This window comes from Emydura macquarii, unplaced genomic scaffold (assembly GCF_026122565.2).
Source record: "Emydura macquarii macquarii isolate MOO-44397 ecotype Brisbane River unplaced genomic scaffold, CSIRO-AGI_Emac_v2 contig_968, whole genome shotgun sequence".
NCBI classification, from domain to species: domain Eukaryota; kingdom Metazoa; phylum Chordata; order Testudines; family Chelidae; genus Emydura; species Emydura macquarii.
In genome coordinates, this window is record NW_027131105.1 from 10,991,110 (window position 1) to 11,016,224 (window position 25,115).

A 25,115-nucleotide genomic window follows, 5' to 3' on the forward strand; every position below is an offset into this window, starting at 1 on the left:
ACCATATTTCAGGATATTAAGAGTCTATATTGTTATTGTTAGTTATATTGATATTTGTAGAAGAAGATCTTTTACACTTGACTATACTGAAAATTAGTATTAGACTGACATACCAGAAAAAACATGACCAATGCAATAAGTTACTAAAGAATGTTAGCAGTGGAGAAAGCGTTTAAGTTTATCATATTGTAACAATAACCAATTTGAAGAATAAAAGTATTTTATTGTATATAAAAAGTAATTAACACACAGACCAACAAACAGTATACAGTATACGTGATGTATGGTATGCACTATAGGCATTTGTTAGAAGTAAATGATTAAACTGTCAGAAGGGCAGTGATTTCTGAACTAGAAATATAAAGTTCAAGACAAAGAGAACTGTCATATGCATAAAAGCTCCTTCAGTTTCAATAATAATTCCTGCCTGTCTGCTATTCAGCACGTACACTTATTAGACTCTGTCCTAAACCAGACATCTCTTCTTTCAAACATTTGACGTTCTCTTGTATGCTAGTCAACTGCCCAGTTAAAAACGTGATTTCTGTTTTAAATTTTATTTCAGTCTATAAAACAAATTTAATTCAATGGTTTTTACATTTCAGATTAAAGGATTTAATTATAAACACTCTTCCACAACTCTAAAATGGAGATATTTGTTATAGTGGTAAAAACACTAACTCATAATATTATGAAGTATGACTTTTATAGTTCAAACCAACAAAATTAGATGCTGCACAATTTAAAAAAAGAGTACCTTGCAATGCAAGGAAGATGTTAGAATAAGAATACACACGGTGCTCAGCAGATTGTGTGTCAAAATGCATGCCTGAACAGAGCACTCACTTTCCTAAGAAATCTCACACAAGCTCCTATACTGGTGCTAAGAGATAGTGCCAAGCATGTGCTGTTCTGGTCACTGAACAGAAGACAAAGGAGGGGAAAAAAGTAGGGACAGATAGTCAAGTCCTATAACGCATTTTATGAACTATAAAATGCAGTGAAAACATCAAAAAGTAAGGGGAGGTAAACAAACCATGTGAAGATACGTTTCTATAAAAGTCATAATAGTTTAAATACATGCAGCATTCCAGCAAAATATGCTTTCACATAGGGTAACATTGTAATCTGCCCTTTGGAGGCTGCATAGCAGAGTAAGAGAACAAGGAGGAGGAAGCAAGTTTTCAAAGCTGCTACTCATCTTTTTATTCTCACAAGGAATGGGTAGGGGATAGATAAAGCTTTGGCTCTGTCTTGGCTTGGCCAGATAACCAGCCAACAAAGATGAGCCATCAGAAGGGGGAAGGTACGAAGCATCCTGTAAAACAATTCGGTAGTTTACTTCCCATTAGAGCAAGAGGGAATCTCTGAGTCACATTTCCTTCCCTGGACTACATTGTCTCGCTATACCTGGAGCAGATTACTTTCCCTGGTGTGCTCACCACCCACTCCCCCATCTTCAATACCAAAACACATGCAGGAGGGGGAATATCCTTATGTCCCCTTATTCTACCGCACTGCAGTGTAAAACCAGTGCTAACCTAGTCCTTACATAGTAAATAGATTAACAGACAATCAATTTCTAAGTCAACATTTGTGTTTTATTTTGGAATAGTTAATCTACTTCTTGGTGGAGTACTTTCTTATGTACATTGTATATTTAGGGCTCAGTCCTGAGAAGTGCTGAGTACTCTAGCTCTTATGCATGAAAGCATTTAAACGTGCTTAACTTTAATCATATGAGTAATCCCATTGAAATTAACAGAATTCCACACAAGGACAAGGATCCATGCTAACAGATCTCAATTCAAGTTGGGGGCTAAAAATTGTAAGATTTTACAGTCACCGACTGATCATACTCAGCTATTCAAATATACTGTATACAATGTTTTTCAGAAATATATCACCAATTTTGTCACAATATACGTATGAGATTCATTTCTTTGTGTGAAATTGAAGCAAAATATCTAAAATATCCACTACTCATTAGAATTCCAACCATTTTCTCTATAATCTATTGTCAGTAAATCGCTCAAACAGCTTTATGTTCAGATTAAGGCTCACATAAATCAAATAAAAATATAATGAAGGAAATCACATTCATATGCATGAAGAAAGCTATATGATCTATTTTTATCCTTATGTATCCATAATTGATTATAGTCTTTGTATTAACTATGCTGGAAGTAAACTATTATTTTATTATGATTATTATTATATTATTTACGGTGTGGGAATTTAAATTTTTATTTTGCTATGTTTCCCAAAACAAAATTTAAAAAGGAAAATTGGGATCAATCCTATGAGGTGCTTGGCACCAGTAATTTCCACTAACTTCAGTAGATGTCCGTGCTTCTTGGCATATTAAGGCCCTCAATTACTATAACTCCTAATCTGGGCAAGGAGAATTACCATATGCTTATCAAAAATTTCACAATAACTTGTGAGCATTTTGCACATCGGGTAGATGTATTTATTATGCATTTATCTACAAAATTCACCTATCATTCATCCCACGCCGCTTGGGCACATGCACCTTACTCATACAACTAATATACTGTAATTAGAATATTGTAATAATAGTAAAAATATTGTATAATAAAGTAATATATTGAATAAAATGTAGTTTTCATATGATTTTATTCTTAAGTATTTTATTCTACACCATCCACAAGTAATTACTGCTAAACAGATTTTTGTCAAGTGGCTGCAAAAAGTAAATAAATAATTAGCAACAGTGAAATTGTAAAAGTTGATAAATAATCAAACTTTTGGAAGTTCATCTGAATTTTCAAACCATGTAAGGATGTTTTACCTCTAATCCACACAAGTCTCCTTCCGTAAAAAACAGATCTTGTCTTTCTTCCCCCAATAATTGAAATTACCAGTGGGTCTGTTTTGTGTCAGGATCTGTCTTCTGGAACAGCACCACTTTGCCAGTAGTAGCCATTAGATGGACAGGATCTAGCACCAGTTACACTGTGACCCACTGATCTCCCTGTTGATTTATGTGGCACCCTAAGTCTCTCATCTCACAACAAACCCCTGGAATACACACTTGTGAAACACTTGAATACACAAGATCCCTTCCTTTCTCCCATAAGAATGGCTAATCTGGGACTGTAATGGAGAAATCTCACAGACTCAAGAACTTCACATATACAGTACAACCTGGGGCACAATCTGCAGGAGAAACTTTAGAGTACTGTTCAGTTTAAAAGGAATAATGTGAGTGGTTCCCCCTACTTCTTTCCCTTCACTAGGAAAAGGCTGACCAACTTCCCCAGTAAGTAAGAAGAAAGAGGAAGGGCCAGAGGTATTGATGCTGTTCCAAGTAAGGACAAATGTCTGGAATGGTTCTTATTTGGGTTCACCTCATACTAATACAGTACCAGTAAAAAAGCATAATTGTTCCCATAATGCAATATCTCATCCAGGTTTTGCAGACAGGGATGTTATTATGCAAATTGTGTAGGAGTTCCCCTATATATTTTCTTTGATGTGTAGAATACCAAGCCTTTCTAGCCAAAAAGAAGAGATTCCAAATCTGCTTCACAGCCAGCACACAGACTTGTTTCTTAGGTACATGTGAAGTAATGTGAATTGACATTTTTTTTTAAATTATTTTATGTTCCTCCCCAATGGAAATCATTTAATAAAAAATGCCACTCAATATAAAGCAAATACAAAAAAATTTACCTTTCTAGCTCAGCAATTTTCTTATCTTTATCATTCTTCTCATTCTCCACTTCCTTGAGGATTTCTAGAAGTCGGTCAACTTCAGCTTGAGCTTTGCCACATTCTTCCCTGTAGTAAGATGCCTCTTTGTCAAGCTGTTTCATTCTATCTGCAAATTCTGGGTTCAGCCGTGCTTCTTCTTCAGCTTCATGAGCCTTCGATGTTAAGTTAAAAAAACAACAATCATTTAGACAGCTTGTCGGCACTATTTCTGCAACCCCAGAGTTCAAGTTTGCATGAAAAAAGGATTATGGGTATTTCTGTCAGTTGGCAACATTTTCCCCTAAAGGCACAGTAAAGAGAAATCAAAATCTGTCCGCATTCTTCCTAAAATCATCTGAGGTCTATATGCCCAAAACTGCATCATGAAGAAAAAATATTTCCCCCAGCTTAGGGTTTTTCATATATGAACATAGCCATGAAAATCTTAACTTTTGTTTCACTATAAAGTTTCTTAATACTGTGGAACAAGCAGGCATTGTAAAAAATGCCACATATTGTAACCTAGTCCACATATTAAACCATTGCATATCTATAAACATCTCATTGGATACTAACAATTTAAAGGAAGGAGTCAGAGCTGTTTTTAAAGGTAAAACTAGAAGAATGCTTTCAGCTGACACTTTTACCCAAAATTCTTTTTTTTCCTACTGTTAATACTTAACCTGAAACATCAGAGGAAAAAGTCCATTGAAAACGGCACAAATAAATATACCTGGCAAACACATGCATGGGTGGGGGTGGCAATTTCACAGACAAGAAAGAACACAATGAAAACAACAACAACAGTGCAGAGTCCTGTCCTGCTCCCATCAAAACTAATGAGAAAGCCCCCATTAACTTCAGTGAGAGCAGGATTGGGCATAAAGTGTTTTAAACTGTAGGCTGAAATAATCACAGACAGATGGAAACAACAATGCACTGCAATGCTTAGCCTACCCCTTGTTTCCCATTATTCCTAAATGGCATCTTCAAAGAGCAGGCAGGGAAAAAATAAGTAGTTTAACCACAGTGCACATTAAACACAGAAAATTCAGAGAACATTTTTTAAAAATGTACACAAATTTTACAAAGATTAAGGACATTTAGAACAGTAGGTCCTCCTGATATTTCACTAAACAGAGCAGATGTTGATTTGTTTTATTTTTAATTTCAGGGAACAAACAAGGCAAGCAAGCAATGAAACAACTTCTGGTAAAAATGAAACATGCATGTTTTGGGAAAAAAAAATCAGTATCACCAACTACTATGGTTAGAAGGTTGATATTCTTTGCAATGATTTAGTAGAAATTTTTCAATATGTATGTTTTTAAAGTCTTGTGTTTACAGGGGGGAAAACAATAAAAAAAAATTTAATTGCTGAAGGACAAAGTTTTTTTTCTGCATGTAACATACAATTTAAGCATGAGGATAATAAGGAAAAATAATTTTGCTTTCAAATTCTATTTTTCTACTTTGGGATTTCTATTCAGATAGGAGATCTAATTGTGAAAAGAACAAAGAAGTGACTTGAGAAGCTCACTATATTTGTTTTTCTTGTTGCTCCAACCCTCTTTTCTAGACAATATTATATTCTTAGGTTACAGGCTCCACATAGATGACAGGGTCTCCCCACACTGAGTTCATTGCAGGGTCTGGTCCTTAGAGTACTTCAACTGTATTGTTCTGGTAGCACGTTTAAACCAACAGATTATTTTTTTATCAGTTAGAAATCCACATAAATTTGATAAATATCACACTGAAGATTAGCTATAGTCAAACTATTTTTTGTTTTGCCAGAATAATATTTTCAAGTAAGTGTAATAGTAAGGGCTCAAAACGCAGTTGTGCAAGAAACTGAGGACCTCCTTTAAGGTGCGGAGCACACTCAGTTCCCACTGATTTCAACAGGAAATGAGAGTGTACAGCACTTTGCACATTTGGGATGGCATGTTCCTTTCCCAGGGAAAACAGAGAAGGAGGAGGCAAGTATTCCTGTAACTCTGTTGAGGCCAAAAATCCACAGGTAAAATCAGGTTCCCTCTTCTAAGATCCCAGGTAATCTATGTGGCGAGCCAGCCCTCCACATCACTCCTCAGCTTTCCTTCTCCCATCTGGGATCATGGTTTCACTTAAAAAGTCTTGAAGCAGAATCACCCATTCTGCCCCATCTTCCCATTTGCCCATCACCATTAGCTTTCCCTTACCATCCCACTTCTGTCCTATTTCAGTCTCTCTCCATTAGCCCTGCTCCCCCCATTCTATTCCTGCCACTCAACCTGTTTCCATTCTATGCCCTCTCCTGCTTTCTCAGTCTTTTCTCCACTCAACTCCCTTGCCATCAGCATATTGGGACAGCTGGCTTCAGCCACCTCCTTCTCCTTCCAGCTCCCCCTGCTGGCTTAGACCCAGAAGAGGAAGTAGCTAGAGTAAGGACTTATGGGCGCTTGGCCAGCTGAATTTCCTTGCCTCATTGTTCTCCTGTGGCCAAAAGAAGTAAATGGGGGAAATCCTTATAGTCCTGCTGGATGCACAGCATCCCTGCACAGCTTGGGGAAAGGAGGACAAGGTTGTCAAATGTGAGTGTCACGCCTTATCCCTGACACACAACAGTGCAAAAATGACCAAGTAAAAGTTACTGTCTGCTTAATTTATAGTTACAGACTACTATAAACTATCTTCTTATACCATGCCATATACTTCCCTTTGTTCAGTTGTACGGTATGGTAGTTAAGAGAAATTTAAGCAGAAAAGCACTATTCACACTAGGGCTCCTCCTAGTACTCGCATCATTCAGTTGAACTAGTGGAAGCACTGATGGGATGATTTTTGTAAAATCCCCTAGTGCAGGCATCGTCAGAGAGATGAAGTGACTTGCTCAGGGTCACAAAGTGGGTATGTCTACACAGCAACTGGGAGGATGCTACCTGGCTCAGGTAGACAGACACACACTAGCTCTGCTTAAGTTAGGGTTGCTAAGAAATAGCAGGGTGGCTGTGGCAGCCGGGGCCACGGCTCAGTCTAGCCAGCTGAGTATGTAACAAGAGGTCGGAAAGGACTGTACTCAGGCAGCTAGCCCGAGCTACTGTACTGTTAATTTTAGTGGGCTAACTCATACAGAGCCAGCACCTGTCTATTCATGGTCCCAGCTGCAGGGTAGACACACTCAATGATTCAGTGGGAGAGGTGGAAAGAGAACCCAAATTCCCTGAATCCCAGTCCCACACTATATCCACTTGACCACACTGCTTTACCAAATAGTTTATTTAATCATTATGAAAGCTTTAATTAATGGTAGTTGCATACTGACTTGAAATTAAAATTGTAAATGTTTGATGTTGCTTTTCATTATTGTAATTGTGAAGGAAGTTCTATACATGTACTAGATGTTGAAGACAGAGTAATGTTTTCAAATGTTTAGTGTTGAAAATTAATTGTGTAAAATGAAATCACTTGGATAACTTTTATAACAATTATAATTCCACTGGGCCTGACTGCTCCAGAAAGCACAAGGGAAGTGAATGGCACCAGGAGACTCCCTATTCCCCTTTGCCCTCCTGTGCAGTAGCCGGACATAATAAAAGTCCAAACACTCCCCAAGCAAATGAACTATTCCTAACATGTTCGGGATTCAAGATACTTCAAAAGGGAAAGGATTAAGGCAGAGCCAAGGTTTCACACAGCAGAGCCACCAGAGCTAGCTGGGCATGCATGCAGGAACATGCTGCACCCACAAAAAGGTGTAATTGAAGGTATTTTTCTCTATATATTGGCAAACTCCATGAGGAATTCAGCCTTCCAAAGGCACAATTCCTCTTGACTAAGTACCCCCTGGAGCAATGCATCTCCACACCACTCCAAGCATGAAACAGTGCCTATAAAACATGAATAAGCTCAGAATTGACGAATTACCTACCCCACCCCACCAAGACTCTGGAGATGCTACACAGAGATGCATAACAATTAAAATAAAGTAAAAACTCAGTGCAAATACCAGGATAAAAAACACTCTAATCTAAAATCATTAGGAAAATAAATATGGGGCCCAGTATTGCAAACCATTATTAGGTTGTCCCTTCTTGCATGGGTATTACCCATTCAGTAGATTGGGACTAACTGGGAGAATAAGGGCTATTTTGCATAAGAGATGCAGGATCAAATCCTTGCACATTACTAAATGGAAGATAAAAAGGAAAGGTTCTAAATATATGGAGAGCTGATGGGACAATAACATAAAACATCTTAGAAAAGGAAATGTTTTCTTGTGTTCAAAATTTGCAAAGAACAGACTGATTGGATGTAAATAGAAAGTAAGTAACTAGGAGCATTATTCAGTTGTCTCACATTAGGGACTAATAAAGAGACAAGGTGGGTGAGGTAATATCTTTTATTAGACAAATTTCTGTTGGTGAGAAAGACAAGCTTTTGAGCCATGTAGAGCTTTTCTTCAGGTCTGGGAAAGATACTCAGTGTCACAGCTAAATGTTCTAACTTATGGCTAAACGAGCAGTTCCATCTGAACAGTTCTTTACAAGACAAAAAAATTTTTATTAAAATACATCACTTATAAATATAAATGCTAATTGCTTGTTTGTTAATTATTTGGGGGCTTGATACTATTTTTAATTTGAATAGTATTGTTAACATCTAACAACAGTTTCTCAGTAATAAATGTTAATTGTAAATAGACATTTTTAATTCTAATTATTAATTGGATGTTGCATTTTAAATATACCACTTACACACAATTATTGAATGGATACTACACTGTATTTCAGTATTGGAAAAAACATTTTTCTGCAATCCCAAAACATCCAAACGAAGAGACTGTCACCCTAATGTTTGAACTTCTTTGATTCTAAGAAGCATTTCATATTATCAACCTGTTTTTTATCTTGCATTCCACAAGTAGAGGCAAAGTAATTTTTTTCTGTATAAATACCAAATTCTCTACAGAAATAGAAAAGTGTGCTAAAGACATATAAAATTAATGCTTTTATTTATTATATTATGGGCACAATTCTGCATTCATTTTTCTGTATCGTATGTATGCATTGGAATAGTATACCTTAATTTAAATTAGCCAGAAAGATCAAATTAGTGCTTGAACAAAAACAATAATTAAATGAAACAGCAGAAATGTACATGCAAGAAAATACTTTTTAAGATCCTTCGAATTTTATCTGGTTCAATAATAAATTAAATAATCTGTTGTCCTCTTAAATTTTAAAATCTCTTTAGATTTCAGTTATTTTTTAAGGTAACTCATGGGACCGAGCTAAGCAAGTTAGAGCTGATCTTGCAAGTGCTTTGGTTTTTGATCTTCCATTGCTCCTGAACAGTATTTGTAGAATCAAGTCCTCAATGTTCAGAAGCGGGTTAAAGGACTTCAAAACTATCAAATAAACTGTAATATCTTATTACAGAACAAAAACAATCATGTCACTGTTTTCTAACCATTGTTTATTAGCACAGGGCATGCTTGCATAATTCAAACAGTGTTCACATCTACACACAAAAGTAAACAAGGCCCAAATTCTGTTCATATGCTTCAGACAAGTAGTCCTGCTAAATTCATTTTGAATATTCTCATGAACAAAGTGAGCTGGATTAGGGCCCCTTTTTTATTTTTCCCACTATATTACCAAAAAGCCTACAAGTGTGAAACAGATTTGTCTGTTTGTTCTCTGAATTTTTAAAAAGTAGCTTCAGTGATAAGAGTGAGTGCCCCTGAGTTGGCAGTTCTCTGTGGACTAACAAAGATTTATCATTCTACTGAAAAAGGAACATACATTATGAAGGAACAAATGCTCACTTAAGAATTGATAGTTAAATGCCGAAAAGGTTTAAAGTGAAGACTGAAGTTCAACAGAACTGTCTTTTGCCATCCACCTTACAAAATGTCATTTGTCTCCGATTTGGAAAGACCCAGTTGGCTCTCTTTCTGCTAATGGCAATCGTGTAGACTAAAGAACAAGTCTTCAGATCACTTTTTAAAAAACACCGTTAGTCTCACATTGTCAAATATAGAACACAAAGGGGAAAATAACTAAAGAAAATGTGCACTGAGGATAGGATGTAACTACCTGCTACATTAATTTAATATAAAAGACTTTCCATCTATTGGTTCTGAACCACTGAGAGACGTTACGTGTAAAAAATAAGTATGTAAAAGAAGGAAAAATTGCTAGATTTGGGATACTATATACAAATATATTAATGGACAATAAATAGCAATCACTATAACAGTGTGATTAAAACTGAAATAATGAAGTGAGTTGTTTACATAAAGCAAGAGAAAAGATAACAGAAAAGACCGCAATAAACAAGAGGTGTGCACTATAAAAGTGCAAATGATATGCATGGAAGTATGTGTCTGCCTATGAAACCATCCTGTAGATGATCCATATTAATATAAAGAAACAATTCCATTGTACAAGAGTGCAAACTATATAACCAAAACAGTATGATGGATGAGAAAATGGGTATATAATTAGGTTTTATGTTCTCTATAAACAATTTATGGCTGAGTTCCAAATGTAATTACATTATTTTCCAGAAGTAGATATGGCATATTCTATGGAATCTATTTTTCCATCAATACACACGAAATTTCCATTACATCAATGGAAATTACTCAATATCAACAATAGAACAACAGACCCTAAGGACGAAATCCTGAAGTTAATGGCAAAATGCCCATTGACTTCAATGGGACCAGTGTCATCCCAAGTGTATAATACCACATTTACACAGAACCCTATAAAATCAAGTTCTCCCACACCTTCAGATTGCAATTACATGGTAATTCTAAATATGATTATTATGCAATCAGCAGGTCATACATAGCCATGTTATCACAATCCAGTTACATCACTATTTCTGCCCTGTGATGCTCACAGAATATTTTTAGTGTTAGTTTGTACCAGCCAGAAAATCTTCTACAGCAAATTTTCTCAAATTTGAAAAATTAATACAATAGAGACAAACTTAAGAAACTATCATTAGAGAAAGCATCAGGAAGAATAATGCCAAACAAGCAAAATATTACATTTTCTTGTTTAAACAATAGAACAACATTGACATTTGTTTTCATCATTCTATATTTTCAGCTTTTTCTTGGTCAAAATATTTTTTTAAATGTATAAATGCTGAACATACACATACACATTGATTTTTTGCCTTCTGAACTAATGTGATCATATCGCAACAGTATAAAATTATGCTGGATAGATATTTACTAGGTATTATTACTGATATCATTAGTTGAGATATTATAAATAAAACACCAGATATTATTTTGAATTTGAAGGATCCAATAAAGTATTCCCATGAACATAGCGTTAAAAAAAGCAACAACCAAAAAAAAACAAAAAAACCAGCTATCTTCAGCATGCCTTTTTTTTTTTTTTAAATATAATGGAGAAGTTGAGGACCTGAAGGCAATGACATTTGAAATTCTGAGGATATTATATTAATCCAGTTCCCAATTAGTACGTATCATATTCAAAAGAAATGGCCTTGAAGTCCACAAAGCTCATTTATTTTGACATAACTAAAATAAGTGATCATCAAAAAAGTTTTTGCAAAGCTCCACAGAGGAAGAGCACAACACAGTGTCAGGTCAATGGATCCTCATGCTTTCATATGTTACAGCGGGCACTTTCAGAAAGGACTTACTGGATTGTACATCTGATTGAACAACTGTTCAGCTTGCTACATTGCAAAGTTGGGAAGGAGTGAAGCATAGACAGGAAAAGAAGGAAAGATCCAGGAAAACAGAATTAGCTCAACAAATCCAGTGCATCTGCACAGAAGAACTTGTCATAAAAAAGTAGAAATTTAAGTTTCTAAACATTCCTCGGTGAAAGCAAGAGGCACTGGGGAAACATAAATGTTGACTTTGGCTCCTAAAAAAGAATAGCTGGAGTAAAAAATTTAAGGTTTGTGTTACTTTCCCTTTCTCAAGTTAAATAACCCATGAAATAAAGAAAGGTGTCCACTTTTGATGATACATTAAGTGCTGGTTTCAAACAATAAATCATTAGAAGCGCTTTTAGTCAAGGCTGCAATTCATCACCAAAGTTTCAAAGATGGTAATAATAAAAGATTAATTAAACTTTATCATTAAATTTATGGTTTTTCTTTTGTATTAACACAAGACTGAATTTTTTATTCAATATGACTTTTGAATAGTACAGCTTAGCAAACAGTAGTTTAGCAACAGCGAGTATGTCAAGTAAGCAAAGAAATTTAAGATCCATGATAAACAACAAAAGGAGGAAATTCTAAAGTGGATAATAAGATTCAGGAAAGCAACATAAAAAATAATTAACTACCTATGAGGTAATTCCTGGTGTTCCATCATAATTAGCAAAGGAAAATAAGTAAAAAAATGCCTGTAGAGTTTTGGCAGAAAAGTGTTGGGAGCTCTCCACTCATTTTGTTCCCATCAATTCCAAATCATAATCCTTGCAACAAAAAGGCTTAATAAGCATGCTCGTGGTTTGAAACAATTTTGTTGTACAGTAAAATACAGTATGAACACTGGAGTAATTATTCTTTTTAAATGCTCTCCTACTTATTGTTTTTTAAACGTATATGCTATTTGAACTAACAACAGGACTGCAGTTCAGTTTGTTGTAATGAAATATTTCAAGAGTCTGCCTAAGGACTTTTGTTTTACTTTTGAATATATTCTTTCAGAGTCTGCATATTTTCTCCCCTAGAAATGCAGATATTGTTCAGTGCAAAGCTATATAAAACTGAGAAATAGTGAGGTATAGCCAAAACCTGGGGAAAATGTCTTGAAGAAACAAAGATATTTCCTCCTCTCCTCTCCTCTCCCCACAAAAAAAAGGAAGGTGGAATTAAAAAAAAAAAATTGAAAAAGAAGAGGAACAAAATTCCAAGGCAAAACTATTCCTCATCACAGGTTTGCTTAGAGCTTGTATCCCATAAACACTTCTTCTGGGTATGCTTATGCCTATGACTTCTCAGAGGAACTGCTCACTGTTGCAAATATGTTCTGGATTAAGTCAATATTTAGGAATAAAAATTGATGCAACTAAAGATTCATAGTTAATGCTAAGCAAACTATACTAAATTTAAAAATACTATAATTAAAAGTGCCTTCACTTTGATTTCTTTATTTTTTTTAAGAATTGTAAATGATATGCAAGTTGTAAATTTTTTTTTTTAAAGAATGGATACTTATTTGAGTTACTTTTCAAATTATGTCCAATAGAAGCGCCACATCTCTCACCTCTGCAGTATTCAGTGTTCATTGATACAGTAAGCACCCATGTGACACATGCTGATTTATATACTGTGTATAAGAATGAAGAAACATAGATGCTCCCTACCAACTCTATTGAACAAAATACTAAAATCTTCACAACACTGACTTCTGTTTCAGTTATTCTTTTAAGGGACAGAATCAGTGGCTGAAGGTAGGTTTCAATTTCTGAAGAGCCAATTACTTTTATAATAGGATATTTTTATATTTAGCGGAAATTAAAGCTTCTATTAAAAATTACTGTTTGCAATCCATTGTCATTAACAGCCAGTGTTTCTATTCTCCTAAACAGATCCAACAATGTTGAATCTCTGCAAGTTATTGTGGAAATACCTAATCACATAAAAATCTTGGGCCAGCTCTCACCAGGAATTCATGTTGTCTTTATGGTATAATAAAACTATTATGTTTTCAACTTTCATTTAGTAACCCTTTGTATTTTATTCATAAGGAACATACTCCCTTTTTATTTAAAAGGAGGCCCAGACACTTATAGACTTTTATAACTGCTTATTTTTTCATGACTAAATTATGTGTTGATATATACATAGCTGTTAATTTAGAATTTCAACTATTTCAAACAGATAGCCATTTTTTAGGATGATAGGTACTTCAGCTTTCTAAACAACTATTTATTACAAAAAAAACTACCAAAAATAAGGCCACTGGAAAAAATAAGTTAGCCATAGAGGTAATAATATTTAAATTATAATTATCTTGCATAATATCAACATGCTCATCACCTGATCTGAACTATAGTGTAAATAAAGATTATTCACACCTTCAATAAATAATTATATTTCTTTTAATAAAATAAAAATGATCTATAGCTACACGCTTTATTTACATATTTTAATTCTGGTGCAAATTACATTGATAGCCTATCAAATATTTAAAAGAATTCAAGATTTTGTTAAAAGCCCTTTGCATGCAAGTTTTTTTTGAAAATATTCTCTCTCATCCCAACAACTGTATATATACAGTATAAGTAAAATTAATATCAGATCATAATATTTTAGGTGTACTCTTCTAAAGTACACAATACAGCACCTGTACCTACTCTAGAAGTGCTTCATAAAATCTAAAATTATAGGTAAAAATATGGGAATCAATTTCTGACACCCTTGCTCATGCTTGAGTAATACCTTACTCCACAGGTAGTCCAACTGAAATCAATGAGGCTAACTACTCAACAAGAGGAAGGGTATCAGAATCTGGACCTAAAAACGTCAATATTCAAGCTAAAATAATTAACCTCTTCTAGAAGACAAGTGTATAAATCCACATCCGAAGTTTTATCTACACTTCTCACTGGCTTATTTAATAGTTGCAGAAGGGAAACGTGATGCTTAAACCCACTAAGTATGTCATGAGTTTGGTGTTTGAACAATGAGTGCAGACAGTACCAAATGACACAGCAAAATGTCAAAGAAACAATGCATGATAGAAAATGTGTCAACAAAATTTGAAAATTAATTAGTATTGTAATGCAGCAATCTACATAAAATTATTGTATAAAATATTATACTTCTCACACATTTTTCTTTCAATATTTGCTTCTGCTTCTTAGTGGATATAAATAAATTGCCAGCTGTGATAGATTAAACACTATTTTCTTTAACTACCACAAATTTAATTAAATAAATAAAATGAAGGAGAATTTCAGTATAAGACCTAGATATTTCTCACTAGAAAGAATAGGAGTTCATCATTCATGAAGAGATTCTTTCATTTTTTAATACATTACAAACATTTCCATGTATCTTTAACAGTAGTTTAGATTTGCACACATTGTAACGGCTGGTTTCTATAACTTCCCTCCCCCCCCCACTATTTTCATCAGTTTTTCAAATACCCTTCAGACAGGAAACTTAAGATAATTTTTCAGGCTCACGGACAGCTTTTATACATGCTTCTTAAGAAAAAGTCAACATTGTTTGATGCTAGTATCAGCAGACAGTAGAAGATTGCCAGATTTTAAAATGGACCTCTTGCTTCTTTGTCACTTATATACTAAAGAAGTGAAGAGTTTAGTACATTTCACAGTAAGAATTTTCTTAGAAGGCACTTACCTTTTTTAGCTGTGCTTCCAACTTACTACATTCTTCTTTCTTTTGTTCTATGGCTATTTCTAAAGACTTTAATTTGGAGTCTCTTTTTAGCCCTGTTGATGCCAGTGAAGATGCATGTTCTTTGAGATCAATTAAACTAGACTGAAAAATTATTAAAGAAAAAAAGGAAAGATGGTGTAAGAAATTACATTGATACAAGCCACTAAGATGGCAAATTATTGTATCAGTTATATTGTCCGTCAAAAACTGTGTTTATATAGTACGTATGTGCAGGCACAGGGATGGGTATTTACAGCATAATAAAATATTAGGTAATTTTTAGCAAGTTAACAAAAAGTTGAATATTTGTGAAAAGATTACTTATTCTTGAATATACAGCACTCCCTCTGCTGGAAGCATAGAGGGTAATTTCATTGGGGAAACAGATGATTCACCTGTATTTAAATGTAGTCCTTGAGAACTAGAAAATATTTGCACACTGTTCAGTGTTCTCTATATTTAATTTACTATTAGATTTTACTTTCGCCAGTTATCCTATAATAGAAGTGTGGAGGTAGATACACATATCAGTATTCTACATATTCATCTGTTCTTAAAATACTATTATAAACTTCTATTGTTAATTTTGCGTATTTTACTTATAATAGCCTTAGAAGCTTTAAAATAAATTAGAGTCATAGATGTTCAGGTCAAAAGGGACCAATAGATCACCTAGTCTGACCTCCTGTATATCACAGGCCACCAACACTGCCCAGTAAACCCAACAACTGAAATTAGATCCAAGTATTGCAGCCCTCAGGCACAAAATTGGAGGGCCTAGGATTCACCAGTGCCCAAGGCCCCCGTAATATCAGGGAACTGATTAAGTGAGATAAACCCAGATAATCCTGCAAGTGACCCACAACCCATGGAAGTCTCACCCTCATTTCTTGTAGCCCCTGCAAAAATGGTAGCCGGCTTTTTAAAAAATTATCATCATCATGGTGGCAGATTTAGGAAAAAAATGAATTTAAAGACAGATTGAATAGAGAAAATATTTCCCAAGAGGAGAAAAACCAAAGGAAGTGTCTTGTGGCATGACATGGATAGGATTTAAGCTCATCACATAATTCATAAGAATCTAATGAACTGAGCACCAAAACTTTAGTAATGCTGTCAACTGGAGCAGGGACTCACCAAGTAAACCCATTATCACTAATCAGTCTGACTGAATCAAATACTTTTGGATCTTAAACTTGGAAGGTCTTGCTCCTGCTACCCTATTAGTTCAAATAAAAACTGAAAATAGGACAAGCAATGAAATATTAAAGCTTTGTCAAATATATATAAAAGATAGAAATACACACAAACAAGAAATAAAGGAAAGAAATATTTTATGGAAAGTAATCAAGAGTTTGAGAGTGAGGAATGTTCCAAAATATATTGCTTTAGGAGTTGGTTTTCATCTATTTTTAGTAACTAATAGCTTAAACTATTGGACAGTGGTCTCTAATTAACTTATTTATATCAGTGAAACTTGTTAGGATGATAACAACAACAAAGATTTTTAATTTTATTGCAAAAACTGACCTCCTTCTCTGTCAGTTCAGCTTGTAAAGCATTAACTTTCTCCTTCAAGTCTTTGTTTTCCTTTTTAAAGGATTCTATTTCTTCAATTCTTTCTCGGTCATCCCGTTCTCTCTGCTCCTTCAAGCGCTCTATTATTCTCTCCTAACAATAAGAAAGAGCAGTAAAAATGTAAAATTCGATACAGCAATTCAGAAAATAAAGAAAGCCCTTTTTGCTTTAAGTTGCACTATGAAAAGTGATCTTTGGAAGCACAAATATCACCTTTATTTTCCAGATAAGGGAAATAAAAGATAACAAATATCTAATTAGTGGAGGCTCCATACAACACTTACTGAAGACAATAAAAATACTTCGACTGGCTTTGGTGGGCATTGGATCAGGCCCTAAATGCTGAATTATGGTATCATCATAGGCAAAGTTCAACAAAACTTGATATTAATGTAAAATACATATACCTTTTAAAAAATATTAGAGAACACTACTTATTTGGACAATGCACTTACGAATGAATGTTCAAAATGACAAAGCCATATTTTCCACTGAACTCTGTTTGAATTTACTTATTACAGTCTAGCTTCCCAGCAAGTTCTGTGCAGGTTGCAACAGAGTCTTCATGAGAGTTCTAAAGCGGAGTTAATGATTGTGTAATAATTTAGAATGTCAGCAACAAACTGCTAGTTGTCAGTAATGCTATGGTTCGCAGGTACTACATTTTGAAGCAGTCAAGAAACATACTGAATGAGACAGAGAAAAATCTACCTTCATTTTAATTGTAATACCCAAAGAAGACTATTTTCCATCCTAATAACAATGATTATATGCATGCTTAAAGATTATCATATTCTGTAATGGTGTGCTGAACTGGGCTCTAAGAAGGAGCAGGAAAATGATAGACCTTTTCTTCATGGCTTTGACGGGATTACCTCTAGAACGTGTATTCAGTTCTGGGCTCATCAAAGGAAACACTTGGACAAATTAGAAGGTATTCACAGCAGACTAACATAATTCGTGGGCTAAAGAATTGATTAAAAAAATATATAAAAACAAGTATATAGTGTATAGTTTAGCTAAGCAATGTGATGGAAGCCATATCACTCAGGAAAGTTAAACCTAGACTAGACAAAACATGAGCTGTATGAAACAATACTATGCTGGCAGGAAAATGGATGAGATGGCATAATCCATCTTTTCCCTCTCTGGATTCCTTTGGTGTGCCATTTTAATACTGTTGATCGTTTCTTTTTAAATTCTATTTTTATATTTATGCATGAAATCTCTAGTATAAAAGCAGCACCAACCCTTAAAATACTGCTGCATAGCCACACATGACCACATGGTTACAATGAAGGTCTAATTGTCAAAATAACATGCATTCTCTCATGTTAATATGTTCCATGCATGACTAGGTATACTGCCATACATGTAATGTTTTCCTTTTGCTTGCTTTAATATGATTTATCCTCACTTGTATTTTTCAATACATCTCAAAACGCTAATAAAATAGTGAAACAAAGACAGCACCATCTCAGTGGGTCCTCATCAGCTCACTTTATTTATAAAGGGATTATCCTGTAAGGGGGGAAATCATTCATTCACTTACAGAACTGATATTTAAATTTATTATTAAGAATCTCTAGTTATTTAACTGTCCTCTCCAGACCTTCAGTATAATCCTTTTCAGAGGCCCTTCAAAACTGTTCCCTCCTCCCTTCCCCCCACCCACTGTACAACAGAAATCTGTAAAAGGCATAACCTCATCCTGTAAGACACAAAGGGTGAGATCGAAGTGAGGAGTGTGAGCTTAACAATTCCAATTCCCACCCTGCTGCAGCAACCCTCCTTTCCTCCTCCCCCTCCCCTCTCCTCTCCTCTCTCCAGTGAAGGCGTTCCCCTTCCTTAGTCTACTCTATGAAGCATCAAAAAAGCCTCTTTCCTCCAAAGAGGTAGAGCCTTGAATCCCCCAGCTTCTGTATCTCAGCCATTAGTTGTTTCCCCTCACTATCCCCACATATCTGCCATGTATTCCTTCTTCATCACTGTCTTCAATGGCCAGCATGTCTTGTCTGCCCCTTTATATCCCAGAATGAGGGAAAGTGTTGGAACTGAATGATGGAGCAAGTGGAGTATAAATAGTGTTTCCAGCAGACAGGGAGGGCGTTTCCAAGTCTCACCTGTCTTTTCAGCTTCCCTGGACCCACCCTTCACTCAAGTACAAAACCCGTAGGTGTTAACAAAAGATTGAGGTATCAATACAGATTTTGGAACAAATTGATACATTAAACAGTAATAAGTTACCAGGACCAGATGGTATTCATGCAAGAGGTCTGAAGGAACTCAAATTGCAGAATTACTCACTGTGGAACTACTAACCAGATGACTGAAAGATAGCTAATGTGATGCCAATTTTTAAAAAGAGCTCCAGACATGATCCTGGCAATTACAAGCCAGTAAGCCTAACTTCAGTACCAGGCAAACTGGTTGAAACTATAGAAAAGAGCAGAATTATCAGACACATAGATGAATAGGATTTGTTGGGAAGAGTCAACATGACTTTTGCAAGGGAAAATCATGCTTCACCAATCTACTAGAATTATTTGAGGTGGTCAGCAAACCTATGGACAAGGGTGACCCCATAGTTATAGTGTACTTGGACTTTCAGAATGACTTTGACAAAGTCTTTCACGAAAGGCTCTTAAGCAAAGTAAGCAGTCATGGGATAAGAGGGAAGGTTCTCTCATGGATCAATAATTGGTTAAAAGACAGGAAGCCCAGAGTAGGAATAAATGGGCAATTTTCAGAATGGAGAAAGGTAAATAGCAGCGTCCCCAAGTGATATGTATTGGAACCAGTGCTGTTCAATATATTCATAAATGATCTGGAAAAAGGTGTAAACAGTGTGGTGGCAACATTTGCAAATGATACAAAATTATTCAAGATAGATAAGTCCAAAGCAGATTGCAAAGAGTTACAAAGGGATCTCATTAAATTGGGTGACTGGCAATAAATTGAGCAACAAAATGGCAGATGAAATTCAAAGTTGATAAATGCAAACTAATGAAAATTCGAAAACATAGTCCCAACTATATATACAAAATGATGGGGTCTGAATTAGCTGTTACCACTTGAGAGAGATCATGAAGTCACTGTGGCTAGTTCTCTGAAAATATCCACTCAGTGTACAGTGGCAGTCAAAAAAGCTAACAGAATGTTAGGAACCATTAGGAAAGGGATAGATAATAAGACAGTAAATATCATGCCACTATAAAAATCCATGGTATGCCCACACTTTCACACTGCATACAGTTCTGGTCACCACATCTAAAAAAATATTGGAAATGGAAAAGGTACAGAGAAGGGCAAAAAATTTTATTAAGGGTATGGAATAGCTTTCATAAGAGGAGAGATTAAAGACTGGGACTGTTCAAGATGGAAAAGAGACAACTAATAGGGGTCTATAAAATCATGAATGGTGTGGAGAAAAATTGCTGTTTACCCCTTCATATTACATAAGAACCAGGGGTCACCCAATGAAATTAATAGGCAGCACGTTTAAAACAAACAAAAGGAAGTACTTCTTCACACAATGTACAGCCAGTCTGCGGAACTCATTGCCAGGGGATTTTGTGAAGGCCAAAACTATAACTGGATTCAAAAAAGAATGAGATAAGTTCATGGAGGATAGGTCCATCAGTGGTTATTAGCTAAGATGGTCAGAGATGTAACCCCATGCTCTGGGTATCCCTAAGCCTCTGACTTTCAGATGCTGGAACTGGATGACTGGACGATTGATGACTTGATGATTGCCCTGTTCTATTCATTCCCTTTGAAGCATCTGTCATTGGCCACTGTCAGAAGACAGGATACTGGGCTAGATGGACCATTGATCTGACCCAGTATGGTCATTCGTATGTTCTTTTTTGCATTAAAAACCTGCAGGATTAATCACTTTCCCGAGGTTTAAATGGCACATTATATGGATTTACTGGGTTTTAAAAATAATATTCAATTAATGGGGTCTTTTGAATTGAAAAAAATATTTACATAATTTTAATTGTGCAAAGAATATTGTTGGATGGTCTTGTGGTAAAGGGGAATGTTTGGGAGTCAGGAGGAGATGGCTCTCTTGAAGATCCCTCATATTCATGAGCCCACCTGTAAGAGAAACTTGAAGATCCCCAAATGTGGAAAGAAAAATGTACCCATTCCCTTAGCTCAGAAGACACCCAGTGCCCCTGACTCTCAATTGTGTCTCGCCAAATCAAACTAGGCAAGAAGCTTTTCAGACATTAATGGCGATGAGGAAGACAATCTTCATGCTGCACCTGGATGGGGCTGGAGGTTAGGCAAACCTGTAATGGTTAAGTAGAACAGGATAAAAAGTCAGATGACAGAGACCAGGAAAAGGATTTTTTCTTTTTAAAAAATCTGGAAGGCATACAGTGATCCGATAAATCTCTTGGTAAAGGACTTTAAAAGGAGGTGTTTGTTAAAAGAGCAGAATTGTGGGGTGGAGCGTTCGGGGCTCCTAAGGCTGGTTCAGCAGGGAGACAACCCCTTTCTTATAGCCCACATTAACTCTCATTTGAGGCGGGGATGGTAAGGTCCTAGCAGTGAGTTGGCTGGGGGACCTGGATGGAAAAAGAGGGAGGCTGGCAGAAGCCCCTCGGGAAGATATTAAATGAACATAGAGTTACCTGCACTACACACTTTTATTGGCCAGGTAGTCCCAGACATCTAATAATAATAAAGTTGTAGCCTGATTAAAACCATATCATATATTTCCTGTCTTTCTTTCAGTATAGCCGGACAATGCTAAATGTGTACCTTATAGTATGTACAGTGTGAGCATAGCTACATGACAGTAAGAATAATAACTTTTGCATTTCCTGACTTTTGTGTTTAAATGTACATTATTAGCAGTGTATCTTTTAGAATTTATTTGTATAACAAAGTTGCAATTGAAAAGATAAGAATATTATCAGCTATTAGCATCAGGTATCAACATCGGATGTTTAATATGGATAAACTGAGAACTCAGTCACGTCTCTTGCTGGATCTGAACATGAGATGTAAACGTAAAATATGTGTTCTGTTTCAGTGGTGTTCATTATAGGCCTGCTTCGTTAGTCCTGTAAATATTTGTGCTTCTCCAATAAGTTTAACAATTTCCTCCTTTTATACAATATTGTACATCAAGCTATAGTGCTTTCTGTTTCATCAGTACTACAAAGAAAATATGTACATTATATTAAATGCTTTGTAATTTAGTTTTGTACTAATACACACAGTTAATCTTTAATATAGTGTGAGTTTTTAACATTCAAATGAAGGATTTTTAACTATATAGCCAGGCCTCAGTTGAGGGACTTTTAGTACATACATTTGGGACCTTTTTGACATAGGAAAATAATCAGCACTAAGTCTGATGTTCTTGTAATAATAAAGTTGATATAGAACAGGTATTATTTGCTACTGCACTTCTGAAGAATAATTTTTTAAAGAGCCTGAAATTCAGAGTTCTGCTCTCATTTCACATCCTGCATTTACTTGCCAGAAAAAAATCACCTATCATCTCCTTGGGTAAGTGTGCACCTATATTAGAACTGTGAGAGCCTTTGGCTGAAGACAATGTTGAACTATTCCACAGTTCTTCTTCTAACAAACGAGCTACATAGTGATGACATTCCTGTATGTACTTAGATGTGTTCCATCTTGCTACAGCAAAAAGAAATGGTCAAAGACAGGGGACAAAAGGCTGACTAGCCCTTTCCAAGATAATATCATTTGTACAGTCGTAGGCTGCTCAATACCATACACCAAATACAAGAGAGGGTGAAATCCTGGCTTCATGCTGTCAATAGCAACCCCACCCACAGACTTCAGTGAAGCCATGATTTCATCCAGAAATATCCTTTAGCCACTTCAATATGACTTTACGTGTGTACAGAGCTTCTCCCATATGGCTGAAGCTGCAGGAGCAGGGCCTTAAACAGAAACAGAATCCCTTTTTTTAATGTGAGCAGTATGACAGGAGTGTATTGGATTTACATTTTTTAATGTGTCACATATTGTGAGCTACACAAGACATGGATGATGTATGTTATTAAGAGCCCAAATTCACTCCTGATAATAAATATTTAAATTCCCAGTCTGTTATATTTAAACTGTAAATTCAAAGATTATCCTCCTGAATTGAATGTAGATTAAAAATGTTAAAGTATATACATTGCTGTGTGTATAATTACTTTAGGGGAGTTTTGTTTTGTTTTTCATACCAGTGCCACCTGAAAACTTAGTTACTTAAAGGAATATTACCTATATAATAAATTATATAAAACGTATAATAATACTCACACTGGCATTTTATTAATGGTTCAATAGTATAAAATTATTCTCAGTCAATCACAAAAGAAGGCTAATTTAACTGTCAGCTTCAGGGGGCTGGTGTCAAAAACGTGTTAATAGGGCCTAATATACCATGTTTTACTTGATTAACAGCTAACTTGCAGAAATCCCAACAATGTATTCTTGTTTTAGTCTTATTTGCATTGGCAAGTTTTCCTTGTACACTAATCTAGTACCTCACAGGTCTAATCTACTTGCACTTTATCACAGAAGTCAGGAACTGAATTGCAGGAGCATACTGCTTTATTATCAGACATACTCAATTGCTTATCTAATATGTGGGGCTACAGCAGTTGTATGGCAAGACCAACTTTATAAATATCAGCTTCATAAAAGCAACCTCTTGAGCTGCAGGACAAGTGCTAAAGCTAACATATTTGAAAAGTTTATTGTTAATATCAAGAGAGTCGATAGTGTTTTTAACCTATTCTTATTTTTAAAATAATTATCTGGACAGGAATAAAATTATTTTTGTCTTAATACAAAGTGCACCTTTAGTCTTCTTTAAAGAGCTTTCATTGCCTAAAAGAAACTTCCAGTTTAGAGGATGATTAAAATATGCCCACAAATCGTAAGTATATCAATTAATTATTCCCGTGCAGTCCTAAGTAATTACTTCCTTAGAATCTTGCACATTACTACAAGTTATTTGACATCAGAAACAGAATCAACCCTAACTATATTCAACAACAGAACAGCTATAAACATTTGGTATTTTGTATAGAAGACTGTTGCCCTAAAAGGTACATTTTAAAAACTGGCTGTTTTTATCACAGTGTAATATAGTAGTACTTAAAAACCATAATCTAATGGCTATAGAGCTCATGATGAAGATTGTGTTCTCCATATGCAAGACTTGGCATTGTTCACAACAGTTTCATTTGTGTATGTATGTGGTGGCATCATATGTGCTGGAACTAAGGGTGTGGGGGGCACTACCGCACCCCCTGGCTTGAAGTGGTTTCCATTATATACAGGGTTCACAGTTTGGTTCAATGGCTCTCAGCACCCCCACTATAAAAATTGTTCCAGCATCCCTGGTTGGCATCCCATCTGATTTGATTCCACTAGTCTTTAAAAGGCAAAATACTCCAGCAAAAAGGATCTTTAAAGAGTGTTTATCTACCTCAGCTTATCAGGATAATCATTTGGAAAAGCACTAAAGACTGAGAGGTGTATATTAGGATCCTGGAAATATTTTCTATATTAAATGAATACATTCTACAGGCATACTGTAAAATTGGTTGTTCTATTGAGTGTAAGTAATGATTTCAGGATTCCATCAGTCTCTCACTAACTGTTTTTCAGTTAGTTGGACATAGTGACAAAGCCACCTTGCCATTAAAAGTAAAAGAAAAGCCAAAATGGAACATTCACACACTTGCAAAATTCTACTTCTAAGATTTCTTTGTAAAATACTAGTGGCCATATTTTCTAATTCTAATTCAAAATCTAATTCTTTATTTGCAATTCTCAATGCACTATAATTTGTGCACATAAATTACAGGACTTGCAAACAGTAAACACACAAAGTTTGCACAGCTGCCCTTTGCATGTACAAATCCAACACAAGTGATAATGTGCCTAGAATCATACACACAAAACTAAAAGCCAGTCTTTATGGTAAACATTTTAAAGAAAAAAAACATAGTTAAATCATTTAATTGTGGCATCAAGTGTGATTTTTTATTGTTGTTTGGATGGCTAGTTTTAATATGTTTTAATATGGCTAGTTTTAATATTCTCTGGATAAAAGCCTTCTATGGGGAGTTTTCAAATAAAGTGTGGACCTTTTTCTAAAAGATATGATTTAGTTCAACTACACCTAGAGAACATAAGTAATGTGACCTGCGTTATGCAGGATGTCAGACTAGATAATCACAATGATCCCTTCTGGCCTTAAAATCCATGAATCTCTGAATAACGCCTTGTTCACATTAACAAAAGTATACTGGCTTTGAATTCAGTCCAAGAATATGATTGTGTTTTTTTCTGACTCAATTTTCAAAACATAGTTTCCACATTCAGTACTAATAGTCTGGGAACTGTTTTAG

General features: G+C 35.3%; 1 protein-coding gene across 7 annotated transcripts in view; it reads right to left on the bottom strand.

The window, feature by feature from the left end:
* ERC2 (ELKS/RAB6-interacting/CAST family member 2) overlaps positions 1-25,115 on the bottom strand; it is a 685,232-nt gene that overhangs the window by 318,821 nt on the left and 341,296 nt on the right. For all 7 annotated transcript variants that reach the window (XM_067544466.1, XM_067544470.1, XM_067544472.1 and 4 more), the window contains 3 exons: positions 16,657-16,797; positions 15,088-15,228; positions 3,700-3,893 (listed from right to left, as the gene is read on the bottom strand). In XM_067544466.1, coding sequence (XP_067400567.1) covers positions 3,700-3,893; positions 15,088-15,228; positions 16,657-16,797 — 476 coding nt within the window. The remainder of the gene's footprint in view (positions 1-3,699; positions 3,894-15,087; positions 15,229-16,656; positions 16,798-25,115) is intronic.